This window comes from Orycteropus afer, unplaced genomic scaffold (assembly GCF_000298275.1).
Source record: "Orycteropus afer afer isolate SDZICR_OR568_19922 unplaced genomic scaffold, OryAfe1.0 scaffold00405, whole genome shotgun sequence".
NCBI lineage: Eukaryota > Metazoa > Chordata > Mammalia > Tubulidentata > Orycteropodidae > Orycteropus > Orycteropus afer.
The window spans coordinates 981,189-1,001,466 of NW_006921992.1; the positions used below are offsets into that span (position 1 = coordinate 981,189).

Below are 20,278 nucleotides of genomic sequence, written 5' to 3' on the forward strand. Positions count from 1 at the left end.
CCAGCGCTCACGGAGGCCGGAACATGTCCTGGACACAGCAGCCATGGTAGCTCTCCCGGCGGGAGGCTGGTGAGAGGCTCCATCTCCGGGACAGGCTGGACAGGGCACACTGATAGGCGTGTCCACTCCATGGGCTCAGGAGTGCCTGTCTGACAGGCCGGAGCCCAAGGAGGGCCTCAACACTTAGAAGGAAAGAGAGGACAGGGTGGAGGGGACGAGGATGCCCAGGAACAGACGGTGGCACTCATGCCTGGTGGCAGAACATAGCAGAGGCACCTACATGCTTGGGGCCCTTCCAGTCGGGGCTCCGATGCGGGGGCCAGCCAGGGTGTTGAGAAGCGGAGAGAAGACAGGGCAGGACAGATAACAGCATGGGGTAGGTTCCAGCCTGGCCAGGAGGGGACATAGGAGTACGAGGAGGGGAGAGCTGGACTTCTTTTCTGCTGGGGCTCTCGGGCGGAGTCCTGATCACAATCCAGGCCTGGCAGCGCCCAGGTCCGGCCCGCACAAGGTAGATGCCGAGGTGGGCCGCCCGGGGCCCCGCCCCCCTCAGACTAGCGCGTAGTCGAACTGCCCGCGCTCGAGCGCCTCCTTGTGGTCCGTCCAGGACGAGGCGGGCATGCGGCTATACGGGTCGAGCAGGATGCGCACGCAGCGGACCATCAGCAGCACCAGCACCACGAGCAGGCAGAGCACGAAGGCGAACACCGTGCGCTGTTCCGCGTCCAGGCCCGCACCCACCGGCGGCCCCGTAGACGGCGGCAGCGGCTCCGGCGACAGCGTCCACGTCGCGCTCATGGCTCACATCGCCGCGTGCCCTGCGGGAAGAAAAGGAGGCCCGCCAGGGCGGGGATAAGGCGGCGCCCGCCCGACCCTCATAGATCGTCCCACTGCCGCACCCTCACCTTGCGGGTACCCTTCCCCGCCCGCGCTTCTGTCCTCGGACCACGCCCATGCCAGGCCGCGGGCACGCCGAAACCGCCACGAGGGGACAGAACTCCGGGCGCGCGCGCAGATGGGGGCTCTGGGAGCGGGCAGGGCGAGCTTCGGCTGCCGGGCCGGCGCACAACAGGTGCGATGAGCGGCCGCAGCCCGGGCGCGCGCGCGGAGGCGAGTTCCCGCATCCCCGCCTGGTCCCTTTGTTCTAGCGTTCCAGGGAGCCCCCTCCCCCACCACCCTCGGCCCCGCGCGCCCCTCACCCTGGGCTGGACACGGACGGGGACAGACTACCCAGCAGCTGCGCTCTCCCAGGACCGGCACCGGTTCCTCTCAGGCTTTTCCCCGGCGGCAGCGGCAGCGGCGACAGCGGCGGCCCCAGCTCCGGCTCAGCCCACCCCACCCGCCCCGGGAGCGGCGGAGACCGAGGCAGGCGAGCCGCGCGCGAGCGGGGCCGCCGCGACTGTTCCCATGGCGACGGAGGCGGGGCCGCGCGCGGTGGGCGGGGCCACGAAGGGCGGAGGCTGCGCAGGAAGCCGCGCGCGGGCCTCGACCCCTCCCAAGCCCTGGCAACGCAGACCACCTGTCCAAGCTGCCTGGGCCTATGAGCCCCCAGGACCTCAGCCGCACCGCACCGCCCCGCCCCACCCCACCTCACCCAGCACCCTCCGTCCTCAGCAACCTTGGCTAAGCCGCTAGGGGAGGAATTGTTCAGTCTTCTCTAGTAGGGGTCCCTGGATGGGGTACAGAAAGGCTGGCTGCTAACCAAAAGGCTCCCGGTTCAAGTTCACCTAGAGGCACACCTGAACAAAATGCTTGGTGCTCTGTTCTAAATGTCACAGCTGTGTAGAAAACTATGGAACACAGTTGTGTCCTGCCCACATGAGGCTACCACAGGTTGGCGCTGATTCCACCGACAACCGTTACTTCTCGTCAGTCATATCCCCTTAATCTTCCTCCTCTTCCAGGGCTCCCACACTTCCTGCAGCTGCAGTGCCCTCAGTGACTGACTGTTCCCCATGACCAGCTGGCCCTAGTCTCAGTCCCCACCCCACCCCAGAGACAGGGGCCTGGGCCATACAAATTGCTCTACAGCATCTGGGGTTTTATTGTTATTTTCAAAAATCTCACTCATGTACAGGAAGGGCACTGTTAAAATAAAAATACAGAACTAAAACAGCCTGCCTGAGGTAGCAGCCAGCAGCCACTGAGGCAGGGCCTGTGTCCCACCACCCTGCCCCCAGATGGCTCCCCAGACCCTGGGGGCTTCTTGGCACTATCCAGGCCCCCTGCCAGCTGCCTTTAGTCCGGTGGTGGTGCAGGGGCTGGCGCCATAGGGAGGGTGCCTGGCCCTTCCCTCGCCAGCTGGTTCTGCCTGGCCCAGATGTCTGGAGTGGCTGCAGGCAAACACACGTCCATCCGTCTGTCCACTGTGTGCTGGTCCAGCTCCGGCGCTCTCAGTGGTGGGGCTGCATTCAGAGGATCTGCTCTGTGCTAGAGGCAGAGATGTCCAGGAGCCGCCAGGCAGCGTAGGGGTTCAGCTCATCCTGGTCCCGACAAAGCGCCCACACGTACAGCATTCGCAGCACCTTGTCCTGAAGAGATGGGGATGTCGGTGGCTCTCAGAGGGCACAGGCTATGTGAGGCAGCCATCATGAGGACCCCCCCAGGGGCTGCTCAGGGCTGGTAAAGCTAACAGGTCAGGGCCTCTGAGCCCAAGCCTGACCTCTGCCTGGGATCCCCTCCCAGCTCTGAACTGGCATCACCACAGGACCAGAAGCTGCATGTGGGGTCCCAGGCTGGGTCCCATCCAGGCTTCCCACCCCCACTCACCGGGTCGCCCTCAACCACCTCGCCCTTGGGGTTCTTGATCACCATCACCAGCTGGGCCTGGAAGGTGATGATCAACACAGGTCCCTGCTCCATCATCTTGCCCATGGCCAGCTGCAGGGAAGGGGCCAACAGGCAGGTGACCTCAGAGAGCTCCCCAGCCTTCTCATGCTGCTGGACATCCCATCCACTAAGAGGCAGATGTACCAGCACCAAGAGCCTCTCTTGGCTCATCTGCTTATAGGCTTCAGACCCTGCTGTCAGACTAGGCCCGGGGGAACCTGAGGCAGCCAACCCCAGAGTCCTCAGCCCCCTGCCCTTTGCTGGGACTGGGTCTGAGCTGACTGAGGCTCTGTGTAGGCCCTGCACACCTTGCTGGAGTCTCTGCCCAGGGCCAACCAGTGTGGGCCAATGCTGCACAGGTACATGAAGGGCTCCCAGGCCAGGGCCTGCCAGGCATAGGCCAAGGAGAGCTCCCTCCAGAGAAACTGAGGAACTTTAGTCCTGACAAAGCCTACCACTCCCAGGAAGGGGCAGGGACATCAACCTGGGAGGCCCAGAACCTGAGATCTGGGCAGTCCCCAGCCCCTGCTAAAAATATTCCAAACACAGGACTTCAGAAGCTGTACCCTGCAGGGACCCTCAAGGTCATGTAGTCCAAGCCCCTGCTCTGGCTGGGCCTCCCCTGGGTGCTCAGTACCCTCAGGAGGCAACCAGGACTGACATACACCCCCAGCACCTAGAAGGGCAACCTCCTGGCCCCACCCGCAGTCTTGCCTCAATGCCCTCCCTGTCTGGCCCTGGGGTTGGCCCAGCCCTGGGCAGAGTGCTTACATCAATGTTGTCAATGTCCAAGATGCGGGAGTGGAACTGGAGGCCCAGGGCCTTGGCCTGCTGGATCGGGTGGGCCAGCTGGCTGTAGGTCTGCAACAAGAGGACATGCCCATGGGGATAGCCACTGGGGTGGGCCAAGGCCAGTGCCCTCCCATGGGTGGTGGTGGTGGGGACACGACCAGCCCCTGCACAGCTGAGGCTGAGGTGGCTCAGGGGCCTGCAGCCAGTCCTGAAGCAGTCTCCAACAGAAGTCCCTAGCTTAGCTTTGGGTTTTTGGCCCTGGAGGCCGTGTGTACACCTTCCTCAAACGGTTCCTGGTACTTGCCGCGCTCTCGACAAGAGGCCGGGCCACTGAAGTGCTGGCCTGGCTGAGACCTCCCACATCCCTTTATTAGGAAAACAGCCCTGCTGTCGAGACCAAGTCACAGCAGTGCTAATCAGCAAAGTGGGCAATTCTCCCGCAAACTATTTAAAACGCTCTGGGGCAGGCTTAGCTTACACTCCTCTCACCAGGAACCTTGGCCCGGGCCCAACGTCTCTTCTAGGATCGGGCTGCTCCGCAACCACCTGCCTGCTGCTACTGACCTGGCCCCAGGCAGCCCGTTGTCCCCTTGCCATGGAGTCGACTCCGACTCATGGCAGCCCGGTGTGTGAGAGAACTGTGCTCCACAGGATCTTCAGTGGCTGATTTGTTTGAAGATCACCAGACCTTTCTGCCAGAGCACCTTGAAGTGGATTCAAACTTGCAACCTTACGGGCAACAGCCAAGCCCGCTCGCCACCTCAACTACCCAGGGGCTCCTATTTTTCCTTTGGGGGCAGGAATGCCCTGACACTTGGGCATGAGCCCTAAATGACAACTCTAGCCTCATGGTACCTGCTCCATCCCACCCCAGTAACTCAGGGCACGGGTGGCCCCACGTGTCTCCACTCAGGCGCCTCCGAGCTCGGCAGACGGCTGTGGCAGGAGATATGCCAACAGCATATACTTTTTATGGAAATAACTGTTCCACTGGAAGGGGGGGTTGGAAACAGAGTGCTAATCCTAGTTGTTGGAATTGTTAAAGATGACATTTTAAAAACACCTGGGTGTGAGTGGCTACGTTAGCTGTTTCCAGGGACGCCAGCAGAGCTCCACTTGCCAAAGATAATCAGCCCCATCTTCGTGGTCCCAAAGCACAACCCCCCGAAATGCCAGCGGGATTAGTCACTGTGCAGGGGAGTGTTTCAACAGAAGACCTGCCATCTTCTCCTGGGCTTTTTTCAGGGTCATTTGGTAAGCGGGCATGGAACAGAATTAGCTGAGATTTTACCGCTTATACAAAGGGGCTGAGTAAACCCACGATGAGACTGTGTAGGACCACACAGGTGAGGTGGTGGCCAGATGACCCTGCGGGAACACTGATGCTGTCCTGAGCAAGAAGCCTGGCTGCCCCCATGAGCCCTAACCTTTTATAAAGGGGGTGGCTCTAGGAGCCTGTGCCCCACTAGAGGTCAGGGGGAGGCTGTGACAGAACATGCTGCTCCTCCCCAGGCAGGACACTGGTTTGTCTGTTCTGACCTGTTTTAGGATCTCGTCATGACAACAGCTCATTAAACTGTGTCTGGGGAGCTGCTCCTGGCTTTGTGTTTGACCCTCATGACTCTGACAGTGGGCTACGTAAGGAGGACATGGATTGAGTCAGGACCTCAAATAAGTTCCCTTTCAGGTCCATTCTTGATCACATGGAGTGGGGGGGAACGGTCTCATTCTCCCTACTGTCATTCCCTGGTCTTTTCACCCACTCCTCAGCCCTCTGGCCCAGCTTGTACCCCAGGTCACCCTGGCCACAGGGTCCCACTTTCTATCACTCCTGGGCACTGGAGGCAGGGCAGGGAGATATGCAGAATGGGCTGCCCTGACAAAAACCTCATCTCACTTCGCGGCTCTAATCTCCTCTCCTAGAACAATGCTCTTAACCAGAATTAGACCACAGTGGGGGAGGAAGAAAGAGGCCCAGGGAACAAGCAGCCTTGTGTCCCCTGCTTTTCCATCACGACACGCCGACGTTCTGCCAGGTGGTTCCAGATGGCAATGGCAGATGAGGGAAGGACACCTGGGGCCCCTTCAGGTGCTCTGTGGGCACCGAGCGAGGGATCCTCCCCAAACAAGCAGTTTACAGCATGGGCGCCACGGCCAGCCCCCAGCCCCAGGAGTTCTGGCAGGTTCTGCGGTGCCCAGTCCACAGATGCAGACAACTAACTGCAGGCAGGCCTGGGCTGCCAGGTCCATCAAGCCAAGAAGGACCCCATCATCCCCCAGGGGACCAGGCCAGCCTCGCCCTGAGCCGCCTAAGCAGACCTCCTACTCCAGACTGTGCTTTCTCTGTAGGCCTAAAAAAGAAAAACGGGGACTCACGGCTTCATAGCACCAGTCTCTGAGAATGTCAAGCTCTCCAGCAATCATAGCCTAAAAAGGGAAAGACGGAAACTCAGCGGGAGACGACGGGAGGCCTTCCAGGCAGTGCTCCTAACGTGATCTCCACAGAGACCTTTCCTCTGAAGACTCTCGGCCCCCACCATGTGTACCCGTCTGTGGCCAGCACCAGTGCCTCCTGGAGAGGGTGGGGAGCCTGGGTCAGGCTGCAGCAGCAGGGTGCCCCCTCCCCAGGGCCCCAAGTCCCTGCCCGTGGGGCTGCAGCTCTCAGTGCTGGAGGCGGCTGAGGAGATGCCCTGGGTCTCCATGGTCCTGGGGGAGGGAGACAGGATGAGGATGAGGATGCTCAGCTCACACCCTGGCCAAGGCGGCGAGCGAGGGGCTGCAGCCATCCCCCTCCCTGGGGATGAAGCTGCTGACAGCCCGGCCCACTCAAGGGCAGGATGCTCCCAGTCGAGGGGAAACAGAACCCACAGTGGACGGGGGACGTAACTGAGGGAGGATGTAACCGAAGCAGGATGCTCCAGGGGCGATGAGAGGCTTCCACAGGACTCTGGCGCCAGGGCTGGGTCTGGCGAGAGTGAGGAAAGCCCCCAGAGAGGAGGGAGGAGTCAGGGCCCAAGGGAGAACTGCAGGCCGGCTCGGAGCCACACCATGGGGTCCCCACCCCTCACCCCAGCACACCACCCAGCTATGGCAGCTGCACTTGGGATGCACTCCAGTTTCTACATCCTCCCAGCCCTGCCCAAGGTGCCTGGGGAACAGGAGAAAGACACCCTTCAAAGGCTGGGGATGGAGGGCTGGGGGCAGGGCAGAAATCCATGCAGGGATCAGGGGCATCGTGAAGCCCTGCTAACAGACTTGAGAAGGCCAGTCTCCTGCCATGTCCAGGAGGACAGAAGTAGAGATGGGCAGGGACAAAGCCAACAACTGCACGGAGGAGCCTCGGGAGTGTGTGCAGTAGATGATGTGACTTAAGAGCAACTCACCTCCCTCATCTCTCACCCGGGGTAGAGGAGGAGGAGGAGAAGCATATTCCAGGCTCCCCATGGAGACACATGCCCAAGAAGTCCTTGGCTGCAGCCCTGTCCTGCCATCCCACCCATGGGTCTGTCTGGCACACGTGTTGAAACTGAAGACAGGGGCAGCAGCACCCTGTGGGTGCACTGCTCAGGCCAGCCAAGTGCCCAGCCCTGCCACCTAGTTCTACCCCAGCTCCTGAAGAGCCCCAGCACCCAGGAGATGAACGCCCCCTGCCCCTGGGAGACAAACCTGGTCCCTGCTCACAGCAACCTGAGGGACCAGCCTCAGGCAGAGGGCTTGAGGGAAATGGGGCCAGGAGGCTCTGGCCATGCCTCACTGTTGGCAGGAGAGGCGGCAACCATGGGAGGAAGGGATGTGTTTCTGTGGAACAGACACACTGAGTGGACGAGACTGCCAAAAAGACCATGGCCAAGGCAAGACAAGGCAGAGAGCAAGTGTCCTCTGAGCCAGCGGGCCACTGGTTCCTGGGATTACTGCAAGGACCTGGTGCTGCCTCAGGGCTGCCTGACAGACAGACTGAAGCCTCTGAAGACGAAGAGGACCCCAGGCACAGCCCATAGGAGCTCAGATCACAGGCCCACAGCCTAGCTACCCTGAGAGCCCTGGCTCAGGTGGCAGCATCTGAGGGAGTGCATGCCCTAGGTGCCAGACACAGGCAGGAGCGACAGCAAAAAGAGACAAGAGGGGCCGCTGGGAGGGGTGAGCAGGGCATGGTGTGCCCACCTCCAGGACGTTGGGGATGATGTCGTCCTCGCACTGCTGCAGGAAGCGGTCCTTGTCGAAGGCGGGGTCCACTCGCAGGATCTCTGTGAGCACCTCCGACATCTCCGTCTTGGAGAACAGGCCCCCTGGGGGAGCAGAGCAGAGGGTGGGTGGTGGGCTGGGACCCCCTACAGAGCTGCCAGGACAGTTTCCAGAACAGCTAACTCACCCAGCAGGTCTGTGACCTTGTCAGTGAGTGCCCGGGATGCACGGATGAACGCGTTGTCACTCTCGTCATACCTCATCTTCATCTCGAAGAAGCCTGTGGGGGTGGGGGTGGGGGTGGGGCAGGCTCAGGGGCTGGTAGAGCACCTTCTGGAAATGCAGCCCATTTCCATAAGCTTTAGGAGCACCCGTGGCCCCACACAGCCCACCTGCGTTCCCAGAGCCTGCCTGCCTACCTCTTGAGCCCGCCACGGGCCCCTAGTGGGGGTCTAGTGGGCTCATGTACCTTATGAGGTAGCACCCTGGGGGGTGCTGCTTCCACCACAAAAGAAACACAGGCCTCCTGTGACCCTCACAGGGCTGGCATGCTGGGTACAGCAGCTGTGCTCGTCAGTACCCAAGTACCTCGCGCCTCCCTTACAGCCAAGAGTCCCAGCCCAGACATGCTGCCCCTCTCCAGGGGCTTGAGCTGACACGGTGTCAGCACCAGGGTTCTCCATCCGCTGGCCCCCTGCAGGACAGCTATCACCTTGCTGCCTGCAACATCATGCAGGTGGGCAGGCCTGGCTGCCCGTGCTGCTCCCCCAGCCCTGGGGAGGGGGGCACTCTGCACCTAGGGCGGCCCCCTCACTCCTGGAAGTGACATCATGACATGGGTGTTCCCCTTGGCCATGCAGGGTGGTGGGCCTCTGGGACTCCCATCTCCTCCTCTGTATAATGGGGCTCTCTCCTGAGCAGAGATGTGCTCACGTAGTGTCCACTGTCCTTACTGACCCCTCACTGCCACCTCCCTGCTGCCATGACCACCCAGCACCCAGGAGGCCCTTCAAGCCCTCACACTCACGATTAAGGACCACGTTGTTGTCCTTAAAGTCCTTCCACTGCTGGTACCACCTGGAGTCTTTGTGGAGAACGACACCCAGGGCCTCCCTGGGGAAGGGCGGACAACAGGTAAGCAATGGCCAGTGGGGGACACCTCATCATGCTGCTGGGGAGAGGGGCTGAGCTGGGGCAGTGGCGGATGCAGGCCCAACCACCCCACGCCTGGCCTCCTGCGTCTCTGCCCCTTTCCTCCCCCAAATTCCTTCAAGGGAACAAGGACCCTCGAGTAGAAAATACTTGAGGAGCAGACAGGGGCAGAAGCCTTCCAGGTAGTGAGGGCAGAAACACAGCACAGGGCCTCTCAGAAAGGCCGGGGTCCAGACCAGGCTGCTCGCTGCTCCCTGGCTGCTGACACGTACTCATTGGGCTCAAACACTTTATCTTCCTTGATCTTCTCGCCTGCAAACTCCGTCCTTTTCCTGAGCCGCTCAGGCCTCCGGTAGGGGCCCGTCTGCCCCAGGACACTCTCATCGATCTCCTTCCTCACGGACTCCACGCCCTGCAGGGAAGCATGGCAGGAGGACTTTGGCACTCCAGCTCAGGGACTCCCAGGACTCTCAGCCTGCCCAGGCTGCCACCGGCCTGTGCAGTGTGCCCCAAGTCAGAAAGTGCCTTCTGCTGAGCCCATACCCTGGCCTCAGGCCTGACCATACGCATGCCCCGTCCAGGTCCCTCAGGGCCAGCTTCTCAGAATGTTGGCTCTGCCTGCCCTGCATGTGGACACCTGCCAACCCTGGCCGGGAAATGACACAGAGCCCCAGGGGGGCCAGCACTGCTGCCTTACTTCTGGCCCCACCAACACGCCCCCTTAAGCAGCAAACACATCCTTGACTGCCCCCAGACGGCCTTCCAACTGCAAGCCCTGACTCCTCACTCTCACTCGAACCCACTTGGTCATGTGAGCCAGAAACCCCAAGATCATCCTACGACCCTGCCTCAGCCCACCCCCCCATCAAGCTGACCCAAACCCTGTGAGTTCTCCCTCCCTGAACTTCTGGATGCTCCAGGCCCACTCCCAATGCCAACCTCCTGTCACTACTTTCTGCCCCCTCAGGGCCTCTGCCACTAGCTCTCCAGATAGCAGTGCCTCCCCACCCCACAAGCCTGTCCACAGGTCCTCACTGCTTCCCAGACAAACTCTAACCCCCAAGTGGCTGGGAACCAGCCCTGCTCACTCTTCCTTTAGAGCTTTGTCCACACTGCCCCCCCAGGCCTGCAGCCCTTTGACGGTCACCGTTCTCCACCTGGGCCCCCATGTGCTCCACTGTCATGGTGTAGCTCAGGTCCCCTGCCACCTCAGCATGGACCAAACCTCAACAGATGTCCAGGGAATGAATCTGTGACCTCACACGCCCTGAACCCACCAGAGCTCGTTTATAGACAGAAGCCAGGAGTGTCGGCAACTAAGGTTGGGATGGATGTTCTCCCCACAGTAACTGGCAAAGCCCTTGGGAGAGCGAGGAGCCAGTGCCTTGAACCACTCTTCCCCACCAGGCCCACTGTGAGATCCTCAGGGAAGCTGGCCCTCGTGAAGGATTAGCGTGCAGATGTGAACTCTGACCTCAGACGCACAGCAGGCCAGAGCCCTTTGGAAAGCCTCAGCCAACATCTTCGAGACAGGCAGGTTTGGCCACCCAGGGCCACCTGCCCCAGCTCAGCCCCTGCCTCCCGCAACCACAGCACCTGGGTCAGGCCGGAGCTCACCTGCGAAAGGGCTTTGAAGGCTGCAGTCCTGCCCAACTTCTCCCCGCCCTTGGACACCGACTCAGCTGACTGCTTAGCTGTCTTGGCTGCTTCTTCCACACCTTCCTTGATTTTCCGGCCAAAGTCACTTTTACTGACTTCATCAAGACTCTACTGAGACAAAGAGAGAGGAAGAGCAGAGGCGTTAGCGCAGCCCCTTGGGGACCAGAGGAGCCCTGGGAGCTGAGGCCAGTTCTCCAAAGGGCTTGTAGAAGTGACCTTAACTCCTGCGGTCACTGACCCCTAAGACTCAGTCCCATGCTCTCAAGAACAAAAACTACCACCTCCTGGCAACCGCATGGGTGTCAGAGTAGAACACTGCTCCAAAGGGTTTCCAATGGCTGAGTTTCCAGAAAATCGCCAGGCCTTTCTTGCAAGGTGCCTCTGGGTGGACTTGAACCTGCACCCTTTTGGTTAGCAGCAGAGTCCATGTGCTGTTTGTACCACCCAGGGACTCTGGGTACCATTTCTGGGGTTCTGAACCCTCAGTTGGTCCCCACATGGCTTTGGTTTGGACCCCTGATCAAAGGCTGTAGGCTAGACACCATGCCAATTGGTTTTCTCTCAAAAGATAGGTGGTAGTCCTGGCCCTCTGGGCCTCCAGAACTGCCCAGGTCCAAGGATCCAGGAATTTGCAAGGGGCCAACACCAGGCTGGCCCTGCTGCACTGCAGAGCTGTGCAGAGTCTGCCCCTCTCTGTTGCCCTGAGAGCAGAAAACTACAAACACAGGCCACAGATCCACTCTGCTCCGAGGCTCACTCCCATGCCCGCCCTCACCTGTGTAGAGCTGCCCTCCAGAGTGGTTCCCTTCTGTTTTTAAGCAGAAAAGGAAAAAATAAAACCCGATTATCCCCCTCTGTCCCTCCTGGTACTGGGCTGGGCCGCTAACTGAAGCGGCCTGGTACTGAATAGGGGACCACAGCCTGACTTGGCCTCCTGTGTCAGGAACATCATGTTTAACTCCAGAACCCTCCCTCAGAGCATCACAGCCTCCACTGAGCAGGCCGGGTCCCCACGGCTGCCGAGTCAGGCCTGCATGCACTCTCTCCGGGAGAGCGCTCTTCCTCATGCCTCCAACACCGCCCTCTCTTCAGGAGACAAGTAACAGGTGTGCCCTGGAGCATGGAGCAGCAGCCATGCAGGCACCTAGAGAGGCACATGGGCCAGTGTCCCACCCTCACCTCCTTCACTGTGCCTGTGAGTTCCCCAAGCTTCTTCCTGATCACTTCACTGGTCCGGACAGTTTCAGATTCGATAGTTTTCTAGGAAAAACACAAGGTTTCTTTGTTATGATCCAGGTTAAACAGCTCTTATCCCCAGGGTCACAGAGGTGTTTGTTCCCTAGACCTCCCAGCCCAGGCCAGCTCTCCTCAGTGGTCGGGACATTCTGCAAGGAGTTAGTTCGGCCTGGGGGCGGGGGTAGGGAAGCATCTTGGCAGGTGACAGCCCCTTGCCAGGCAACATAGGGCAGTCCAGCTCCCTGCTGCACACAAGAGTGCCTGGCTGTGGGTCTCTCCCTGTGGGTGGAGGGGTGTTCCTGTCCCACCCCGTGTCAGCAGCATCTTGGGGGGTACCACTCTCAGCATCACCCCTTGCTCCGGCCCAGCCCAGCCTCCAGTTGCTGCCACCTCTTCTGGTTATGGATTGAACTGTTTTCCAAAGGTGTGCTGAAATTCTAACCCTTATCCCTGAGGATGGGAATAAAGTTTTCTGTTATGTTAATAAGGCCCTATCAGGACAAAGTGTTCCCTAAACAACAACTTCTGAGAAAATGAAGATTGGACAGAGAAGCCAGGACCAAGGAGGGAGGGAAGATGCCCTTAAAGATCACCAAGACAAGAAGGGACAGAAGCTGCAATAGACAAGGACTTTCCCCCAGAGCCACACCCTGGATCCAGGCTTCCAGCCCCTGAACCATGAGAAAATAAACTTCTGTTCATTAAAGCCACCCACTTGTGGTATTTCTTTTATAGCGGCACTAGGGAACTCAGACCACCCCCGAACAATCCCTCTGTCCACTCTGCTTCCTTAAAGATAAGGGAAGGTCATCTTCCATGTAGGGAAACTCCCTACAAGCAGGGGCCTTGCTTAGCCTAGGCCCATGTCCTAACTTAGGGGTCAAAAAAAAAAAAACCTGTGGGGCCTGGGCAGATGCCAGCAGCTCTGCAGCTGGGTGCGTCTCACTAGGATGGGGTACTGCGCCTGCCTCGCCAAGTACTTAGAGAGTCCAGCTAAAGGACACAGAGCACACTGACAGTGGCTACAGCCTGGGAGCTGGCGGTAAGAGACCACCAAACCAAAAACCGAAAGTCACTGCCATCGAGTTGCTTCCGACTCACAGCAACCCTCACTGGATTTCCACAGCTGTAAAACTTTATGGAAACAGACGGCCTCATCTTTCTTCCAGTGGAACAGTTGGTAGGTTCAAACTGCTGACCTTTTGGTTAGCACCAAATGCATTAACCACTATACCACCAGAGGTTTTATAAGACCACAGAGGTGATGAAATCATTGCACTACCACTGTAGCCCCCTTGCTACTCCCTTTTCACTCAATGCCCCAGCCAGAAGGCTCTTAGGAGAAATGTGGCTCAAATCCAGTGTGCAGTATTATCACTGGAGGAGCCTGTGAAGGTGCAGCTCCTGAAATTCTGTTCCATATTTTCCCTCTTTTGATCAGGATTCTTCTATAGAATTCTTGATCTAATTGCTCAGTATTGGTACCTGGGCACCATCCAGTTCTTCTGTTCACAGAGGCAACTGAGCACACATTCCCTTTCCCACACCAACCCCTGACATTCCTTCTTCATCTGGTGTTCTCAGCAAATAGAGACCAATTCGTACCTTGGATGGGTGCACACAGCTTTTAAGACCCCAGACACTACACAGCAAACTAGGAGGTAAAACCAAAACACTCGCTGTTGTCAATTCCTACTCATATCAACCCAACAGGACAGAGTAGAACTGCCTCATAGGGTTTCCAAGGCTGTTAATCTTTACAGAAGCAAAGCCCAAACTAAACCCAGTGCCACTGAGTCAATTCAGACTCACAGCGCCCCTAAAGGACAGAGTAGAACTACCCCATAGAGTTCCCTAGACTGTTAATCTTTATGGCAGAAGCTGACTGCCTCATCTTTCTCCCATGGAGCAGATGGTGGGTTCAAACCACTGACCTTTTGGTTGGCAGCTGAGTACTTAACTACTGTGCCACCAGGGCTCCTCAGGAGTTAGGACAGAAGCACCAAAATCAATATTCAAATTCTCATGGGACCCAGACTTTCTGGAGTCGGTAAGGCCAGATGACTTCCCCAAACTATTCCCCTGAGGCAATATTTAAGCTTTGAACCAGATCTATGCCCTGAAGTCATCTTTGAACCAAATAACAGTTTAGACAAATTAATAAAGAGTGTCTGCCCTAAATGCCAAGGTCTTTTAAAGAACCATGTCTATCACAAAAGGACAGGAACTATATCTCAAAAGGACAGATGAGAAGCTGAGGGGGCAGTGAGCCTGTGCTGACAATGATGAAATTATTTGGTAAAGGCTGTCAAGAAAGATGGCACATGGCTTTCAGGTCAGTGTTCTTACCCAGTTCTATTCTAGGTGTGTTTTTAAAAATGTATAAAAACATACGGGTGGAGATAAGTTGTTATGGCACAAATAATGGCTCTAAGCATAGCCTCTAAACTGTTAACCAGCTGCTTTCTCTAAAGAGTTTAGAGATGGAAAAGGGACAGGGGGAGATACTTTTTTGTGTGTGATACAAGCCTTTTGTTTGTTTGCTTTTGTTACGGCTTTTTATAACAAAAAATTACTTACAGAGAAAAAAAAAAAAAAGAAAGATGGCATAAACTGAAGAATGCAACCGTCACTGACTTGTGTGTCTGGAAACTGCTGACGTGGTGCATGTTCTGTTGTGTTTCTGGTCACCAAAAAACTGACAAAAATGCAGATTCTGATCAAGGTCAAGAGGGGTCTGAGACATGTATTTTTCACACAGTCCCAAGAAAACCCAATGCTGCCGGTCTTGTGACAGGACCAGGTCTAGGTGAGCCACTCAGTCCCCTTGGTGCAATGAGCTCACCTCCTCACAGGCTGCCTGGCCCTGAGCTTGGCTGGCTCTCTGGGGCCAGGGAAATCCCGACTGGGGACACAGTTTGACAGCCGACACAGATGCAAAGCGAAGGCACTTACGTATTTCCTTCGGGCTTCCTGGAGCGCATCAGACTCTTCCAGCTTCTTGGCCTCGTCTCGGAATTTTTTTATACTTTCTTTCATTTCTTTGTTTTTGGCTAACTCCTGTTTGATATTATCTAGCAAGCCGGACAGGAAGCCTTTTCTGCTGCCAGAAGAATAGGATTTGGACTAGAAAGAAATTAAAAGAAAAAGTTAGAAATGACGAACTGTCTGGTGAGCACAGGGGGATAGTAAATGATGTTTTCACTTTCTGTTACTACAGGTTCAACAACGGATAGCTATCTTTTTACAATAACCACAATGGTGAGAGACAAATGAAAAAAACCCTAACAGATGGACTCTGAGGGAAGAGGAGAAAAATGTGGAACAGAATCTCAAAAAGCTAGACTTCCTGGACTGGGTGAGACTGGAGGACTCCTGGAGACTATAGCCCCGAGACACTCTTTAAATCTTGAACAGAAACTAGGCTGAAGTCACCTTTTAGGTAAATAACAGTTGGACTCATAAAACAAACAATATCACCTGTTGAGTAGTGTGCTTCTATTAAAAAATTGTCTGTACCAGACCAGATGGTCAACAATGACTTTAAAACACATATGAAAATGTAAAGGGGCAGGGAAGCTAAATTAATGGAAACAGAACAACCAGAACAGAAATAATGAGATGTTCATGTATTGTGAAGAATGTAGTCAAATGTCCCGAACAATCTGTGTAGAAATATGCACTCACACTCACCCAGGGTAAAGGTCATCATCCTGATAGCCCCTCATCCCAGAATTGGGAAGGATTCTGAGCCTCTAAATCCCAAGACTCCTACACAGGGTGACTCCCTGATATTCTGGGGCTAGGCCAATTTCCTCTCAGCCTCACTTGGAGAACTGTGTCCTTTAAGGCCACTCAATAACCAGGTGGCACCGACCTGCGGGCCCCAAGATAGGTACAATCCTCCCTCTTGGGGCCCATAGGCTCAGTCACAGAGAACTCAAGCTCAGGATTCCCACCCTCGGGAAAACCCAATGCATCCACGGCCTAGGCTCTAGACACAAGGGCCAATGCTGCACGTGGCTGGATAACACTGGCTCCAGGTTAGGCAAAGCCAGGTTCAAATCCCTGCTTGCCATACATGTAACTGACAGTGGCTTGAAAGAAGAGCAACAGTGCTACGAGAACTGTCAGAGCACTGTGCCATGGGGAGGTGGCTGCCTGTAGCCAGCTACTCCCGCCATTTCCCTGGGTGTGACCCCAGCTATGCAGCTGGGGTTGCTCCACCAGCTCCAGGAGCAATGGGTGAATGTCAGAGAAAGCGGCCCTGAGCCTGGATGCTGCAGTCCATTCCAAGGCTACCCTGCTCAGCCAGGTTCTAAGACCATCTGGGGTTGTGCCACTTTGCTTCAGCCTTACCATACCCTCTAGGGCTGCAAATCGTGGGTGTTGGAGGACTGGATAACTAAGGGTCCTATGCCCATAAGCACTCCAGAACTGGACTGGAGGATAGAGCCCGTGTAAGGCAAGTGCGGGGAAGTAGTTGTCTGAACTGAAGACTCCCGGTACAGTGCAGAAGGGGAGGAGGGAGTGGACAGTCCAAGCACACAGGTTTGGGGAAGGGTGTGGGGCTCATAATTTTCTCTCCTCACAGTGGCGAGACACAAGCTTAGCTGGTAAGAGATCAGGAGGGCAAAAACTCTAGAAAAATGCTCCCTGGGAGGAAGGACTGAGCGAATGGGGGAGGTGTACCTGGGCAAGTCAGCCCTAGGGAACAATGGCATGATGGCTCAAATGCCTAAAAGGCTGTTATGACAGAAAAGGGAGTGTCGCTTGATGAGAGGCCCACAGGAGGGGCTTCAGGGAAGTGACTCTCCATTCAACACAGGGATGGCTTTACTAGCCTTTAGAACTGGCACAAGGCACTACTTTGTGAGCCTGAGCACCTCGTCCCTAAAGATGTCCAGTAGGAATTAGTCAACTATTTCCCGAGCACGCTGGGCTCTGTAACCTGAAGGCCTTGGATGTGGAATGCTGGCTTTTCAGATCTCCCAGTACTGTCAGCTTGCTCATGCCCAGAACCACTCACCAGGGGCAGTTCTCCACCTGGTCGGCATATCTGATAACTTGAACCATGGGGTAGGGGCACTAGGTTGTGGTTAGGAAGAAACTGGACTCCATTCCTGAGGCATCTCTGATTGGGGAGAAAAGAGAAAGACCTGTTAAAACAAGAGGGTGACTGAAAAAGGAGCAGTAGCCTGAGACCCATTCACCAATTTCTATCGCATGCCTGCTGCCCACTGAGACATGTCAATTTTCCCACCGTCTGTGAAGCGGTAGATTCCGGCAGAAAGAGAAACACTGCAGCCTCAGCTTCTGGGCTTACAGCCACCCTCGCCTCTGAACCAGGGGAAAATGGATGGGTCCCAGGAAACGCCGAGTTACAGGGGAAGAAGGCTAAATATGTTGTTGTTGTTAGCTGTCATCAAGTCAGCTCTGACTAATGGCGACCCCATGTACAACAGAAGGAAAAGGTGCCTGGTCCTGCACCATCTTCGTGACCTTTGATCTGCTCGAAGCCTACTGCTGTGGCTGTGTATTTCAAGTGCCACCTCACAGGCTCATATAGTGCTATACTAGACAATGTTCAGTTGTGATCCATATGGCTTTCAAGGACTGCTGGAAGAATAGTGCCAGGCCTTTCTTCCTAGTTTGAAAGATCTGCTAAAACAAGTTCACCACGGGGTAACCCTGCTGGTATTTGCAATACTGGTAGTATAGCTTCCAATATCCTAGCAACAACACATAAGTCATTACAGTAGGACAACCTGACAGATGGGGGAGGGAGACTTAACATTCCAGCCCTGGTGGTACAGTGGTTAAGCACTCAGCTACTAACTGAAACTCTATGGGGCAATTCTACTCCATTCTATGGGGTAGCTATGAATTGGGATCATCTAGATGGCCGTGGGTTTGGGTTTCATTTTAATCCTGTAGTCTGGCCCTGAGCCCTGATGCTGGCAGCCCGTCTTCTCTCACAGAAGAAGCAGGCTTTCAGAGGCAAACACTGATAGTGGTCCAGGTTCAGCCCTGAAGAAACCTGCAGTGTCCTGGTTAAGGGTTGGGCCAAAAGCACTGTAGGGGAGTCATTTGAGGTCAAGAGCCAGCTAACCTCAAGTGAAAGGCATTTTCTTCTACCACACGATGAACTTCAGCTCCACAAGGGAAGGACCTTATACCCAGCACGAAGACTAGCACACTGACACCAAATGATCCAAAAGAACCACCCTTCCATTTGCACATGTGGTGGTACAACAGTTAAGTGCTTGGTTGCTATCTGAATGGTTGGTGGTTCAAATTCGCCCAGTGGTTCCCACAGGAGAGAGACCTGGCGATCTGCTCCTGTAAAGATGACAGCTTAGGAAATCCCATGGGGCAGTTATACTCTACCTCATGGAGTCACTATGGGTCGGAATCCACTCGATAGTTCTTCACAACAGGACTTCTCTCCATGTTCCCTGACTTCTAGCTCTGGGAACACCAAGGAATGTGCCAAACCACTATCTCCTACAGCTATGTGAGAGTCATTCTTGGGAAATTAAATACAGTGAAACCCGGGAGAGCTGGAACTTGACGGCACTGCCTTGTTTTTCTAGGTGGAAATTTTCCACCTTTGACAGGTGCAGCCTTATCACTTTTCTATCACTCGTTTTAGTAGGAAGTATTTTAAGTTTTCCTTCTCTGACAAGTTTCCACCTTACACAGTTTCCAGCTTAACAGATTTTACTGTAGTTTGTTTTATTTCTCAATCTGTCTACACTCATAGACCCCAGAGCCACTGATCTCAGTCATGGTCCAAAACATAAGTGGATGGCTGCCTACTCTGGAAGAGAAATTTGAGGCTGGTTCCCTCAAGCTCTTGTGACTAAATCCAGATCCATGTAAATTCAACCTCTACACCTTCAATCAAAAGACAAGCAGCCAAGGAAACAGAAAAAACTAGTTCTAAGTCAAAGACACCTCCTTTTTTTCTACACATGAAAGCCTACAAGTTTTAACAGTTTGCCTCTGTACTCAGACTGGCCTGGGCTTTGGAGCTGGAGAGCCACCCATCAGCTCCGGGCCTGTGGGCAGATTGCTAGTTTCCTAAAACAGGCACAAGCAGCAACATCAAGTGCTATATTCCGAGTGAGCTCTCCACGCCCTCTCCCAACGCCTTAAGGACTCAAGGGCCCAAGCTTCTGGCCACTCGAGAACCGCCTTCCGCAGTTCCACGTGAGGGATACGAGAGGCGAGGCAGGAAATGCTCTTGGCAGAGGAGCTGGTATGTAAACGACAGACGTGATTGTCACTTTGCTTCCCCCTCGTTACTTGTTCTTAACAGGCCGCTGCCAACTCAAGCACGTGGGGTCCAAGCAGGAGGTGAGGGGCGATCTGCTTCCTGTCGTGCTGCACGTCTCCCACTCCCTGCCACAAGCGCTCGGTCCCCGCCCTCAGGCCTCACTCAGGACCCCCCCACCCGGCCTCGGCTGACCCAACCTCAAGTCTTTCGCCCAACCCCAGGGTAAGGCCGCGGGGGCGAAGGATCTGAGGAGAAGGAGGCCTTGCAGGCCGCGGGCCAGGAATCCCCTAGATGCCCACCCCGCCGGCCCGCACGTCCGCTCACCCGCGGGCAGCGGCACCAGCCTCCCCGCAGCGCCGCCGCCGCCATGTTGGACGATCCCGTGTGACCTTTCCGCGGCGCGGCCCGATGGCGTCATCGTGTCGCTCTCCTGGAGGGGGGGTCTCGGAGAGGGAGAGTCCTCTGATTGGACACTGCTCCTTAGAGGGGCAGGGCCTGGAAGAGAGAGGTCTGTGATAGGACTGTGAGGGCGCATCCAGCTGGCCTGCAAGGGGGCGGGTCACTGCTAGGGGGCAGGGTTTAGAAGAACAGGGCCTATGACTGGATGTGGTCCCGGAGGGCGGGCACTACTGTGAGGCAAAGACCTATGGTTGGGAGAGACGGAGAGAGGACGTGGCCTGAAGGCGTGGATTCAGTTTGGAGCTGTCATTCCCTTACAGATTGCTCAGGGTTCTGGTGGTCTGAGGGACACGCAGGCGGACTGACCGATCACCAGGACGGACTCAGCTGGATTCTGACTAACTAGCCGGCGGACCAACCCAACAGAGACTGACTCTGCCTCTTCCTAACAGTGACTGACTGAGAGTGACCCACTGATCACACTGACTGGCTGATTGACCGTGACCGACAAACTGACTGACGGCTGATGAGTGACTCAGCGACCTGATGACGCGACTGACCGTGACTGACAGGTTCTGACTGTCCTTCAGGGACCGTCTGAGTGACTTGACAGGATTGATCCCGACTGACCGTCTGCCTGAATGACCTAATGACCACTGACTCTACTGACACAGTGGCGTCACTGTGTCACCTCCCTCTATGGACCTGTGCCTGTAGCAGACCATACAGAATCAGAAGCGGGAAGCC

General features: G+C 56.1%; 2 protein-coding genes across 2 annotated transcripts; both read right to left on the reverse strand.

The window, feature by feature from the left end:
* Positions 1–549: 549 nt before the first annotated feature.
* Positions 550–798, reverse strand: CTXN1 (cortexin 1). Its single transcript, XM_007953682.1, has one exon. It carries the CDS (start codon positions 796–798, stop codon positions 550–552), a length of 249 nt encoding a protein of 82 aa, XP_007951873.1.
* Positions 799–2,411: 1,613 nt separating this feature from the next.
* TIMM44 (translocase of inner mitochondrial membrane 44) lies at positions 2,412–19,501 on the reverse strand. The gene is made up of 13 exons (XM_007953683.1): positions 19,457–19,501; positions 16,880–16,984; positions 14,806–14,976; positions 11,794–11,874; positions 10,573–10,722; positions 9,228–9,367; positions 8,831–8,916; positions 7,991–8,083; positions 7,783–7,907; positions 5,998–6,048; positions 3,601–3,690; positions 2,770–2,880; positions 2,412–2,531 (listed from the first exon to the last, which is right to left on the reverse strand). The coding sequence occupies exons 1-13, from the start codon at positions 19,499–19,501 to the stop codon at positions 2,412–2,414; spliced, it is 1,368 nt and encodes a 455-aa protein (XP_007951874.1).
* Positions 19,502–20,278: the final 777 nt, after the last annotated feature.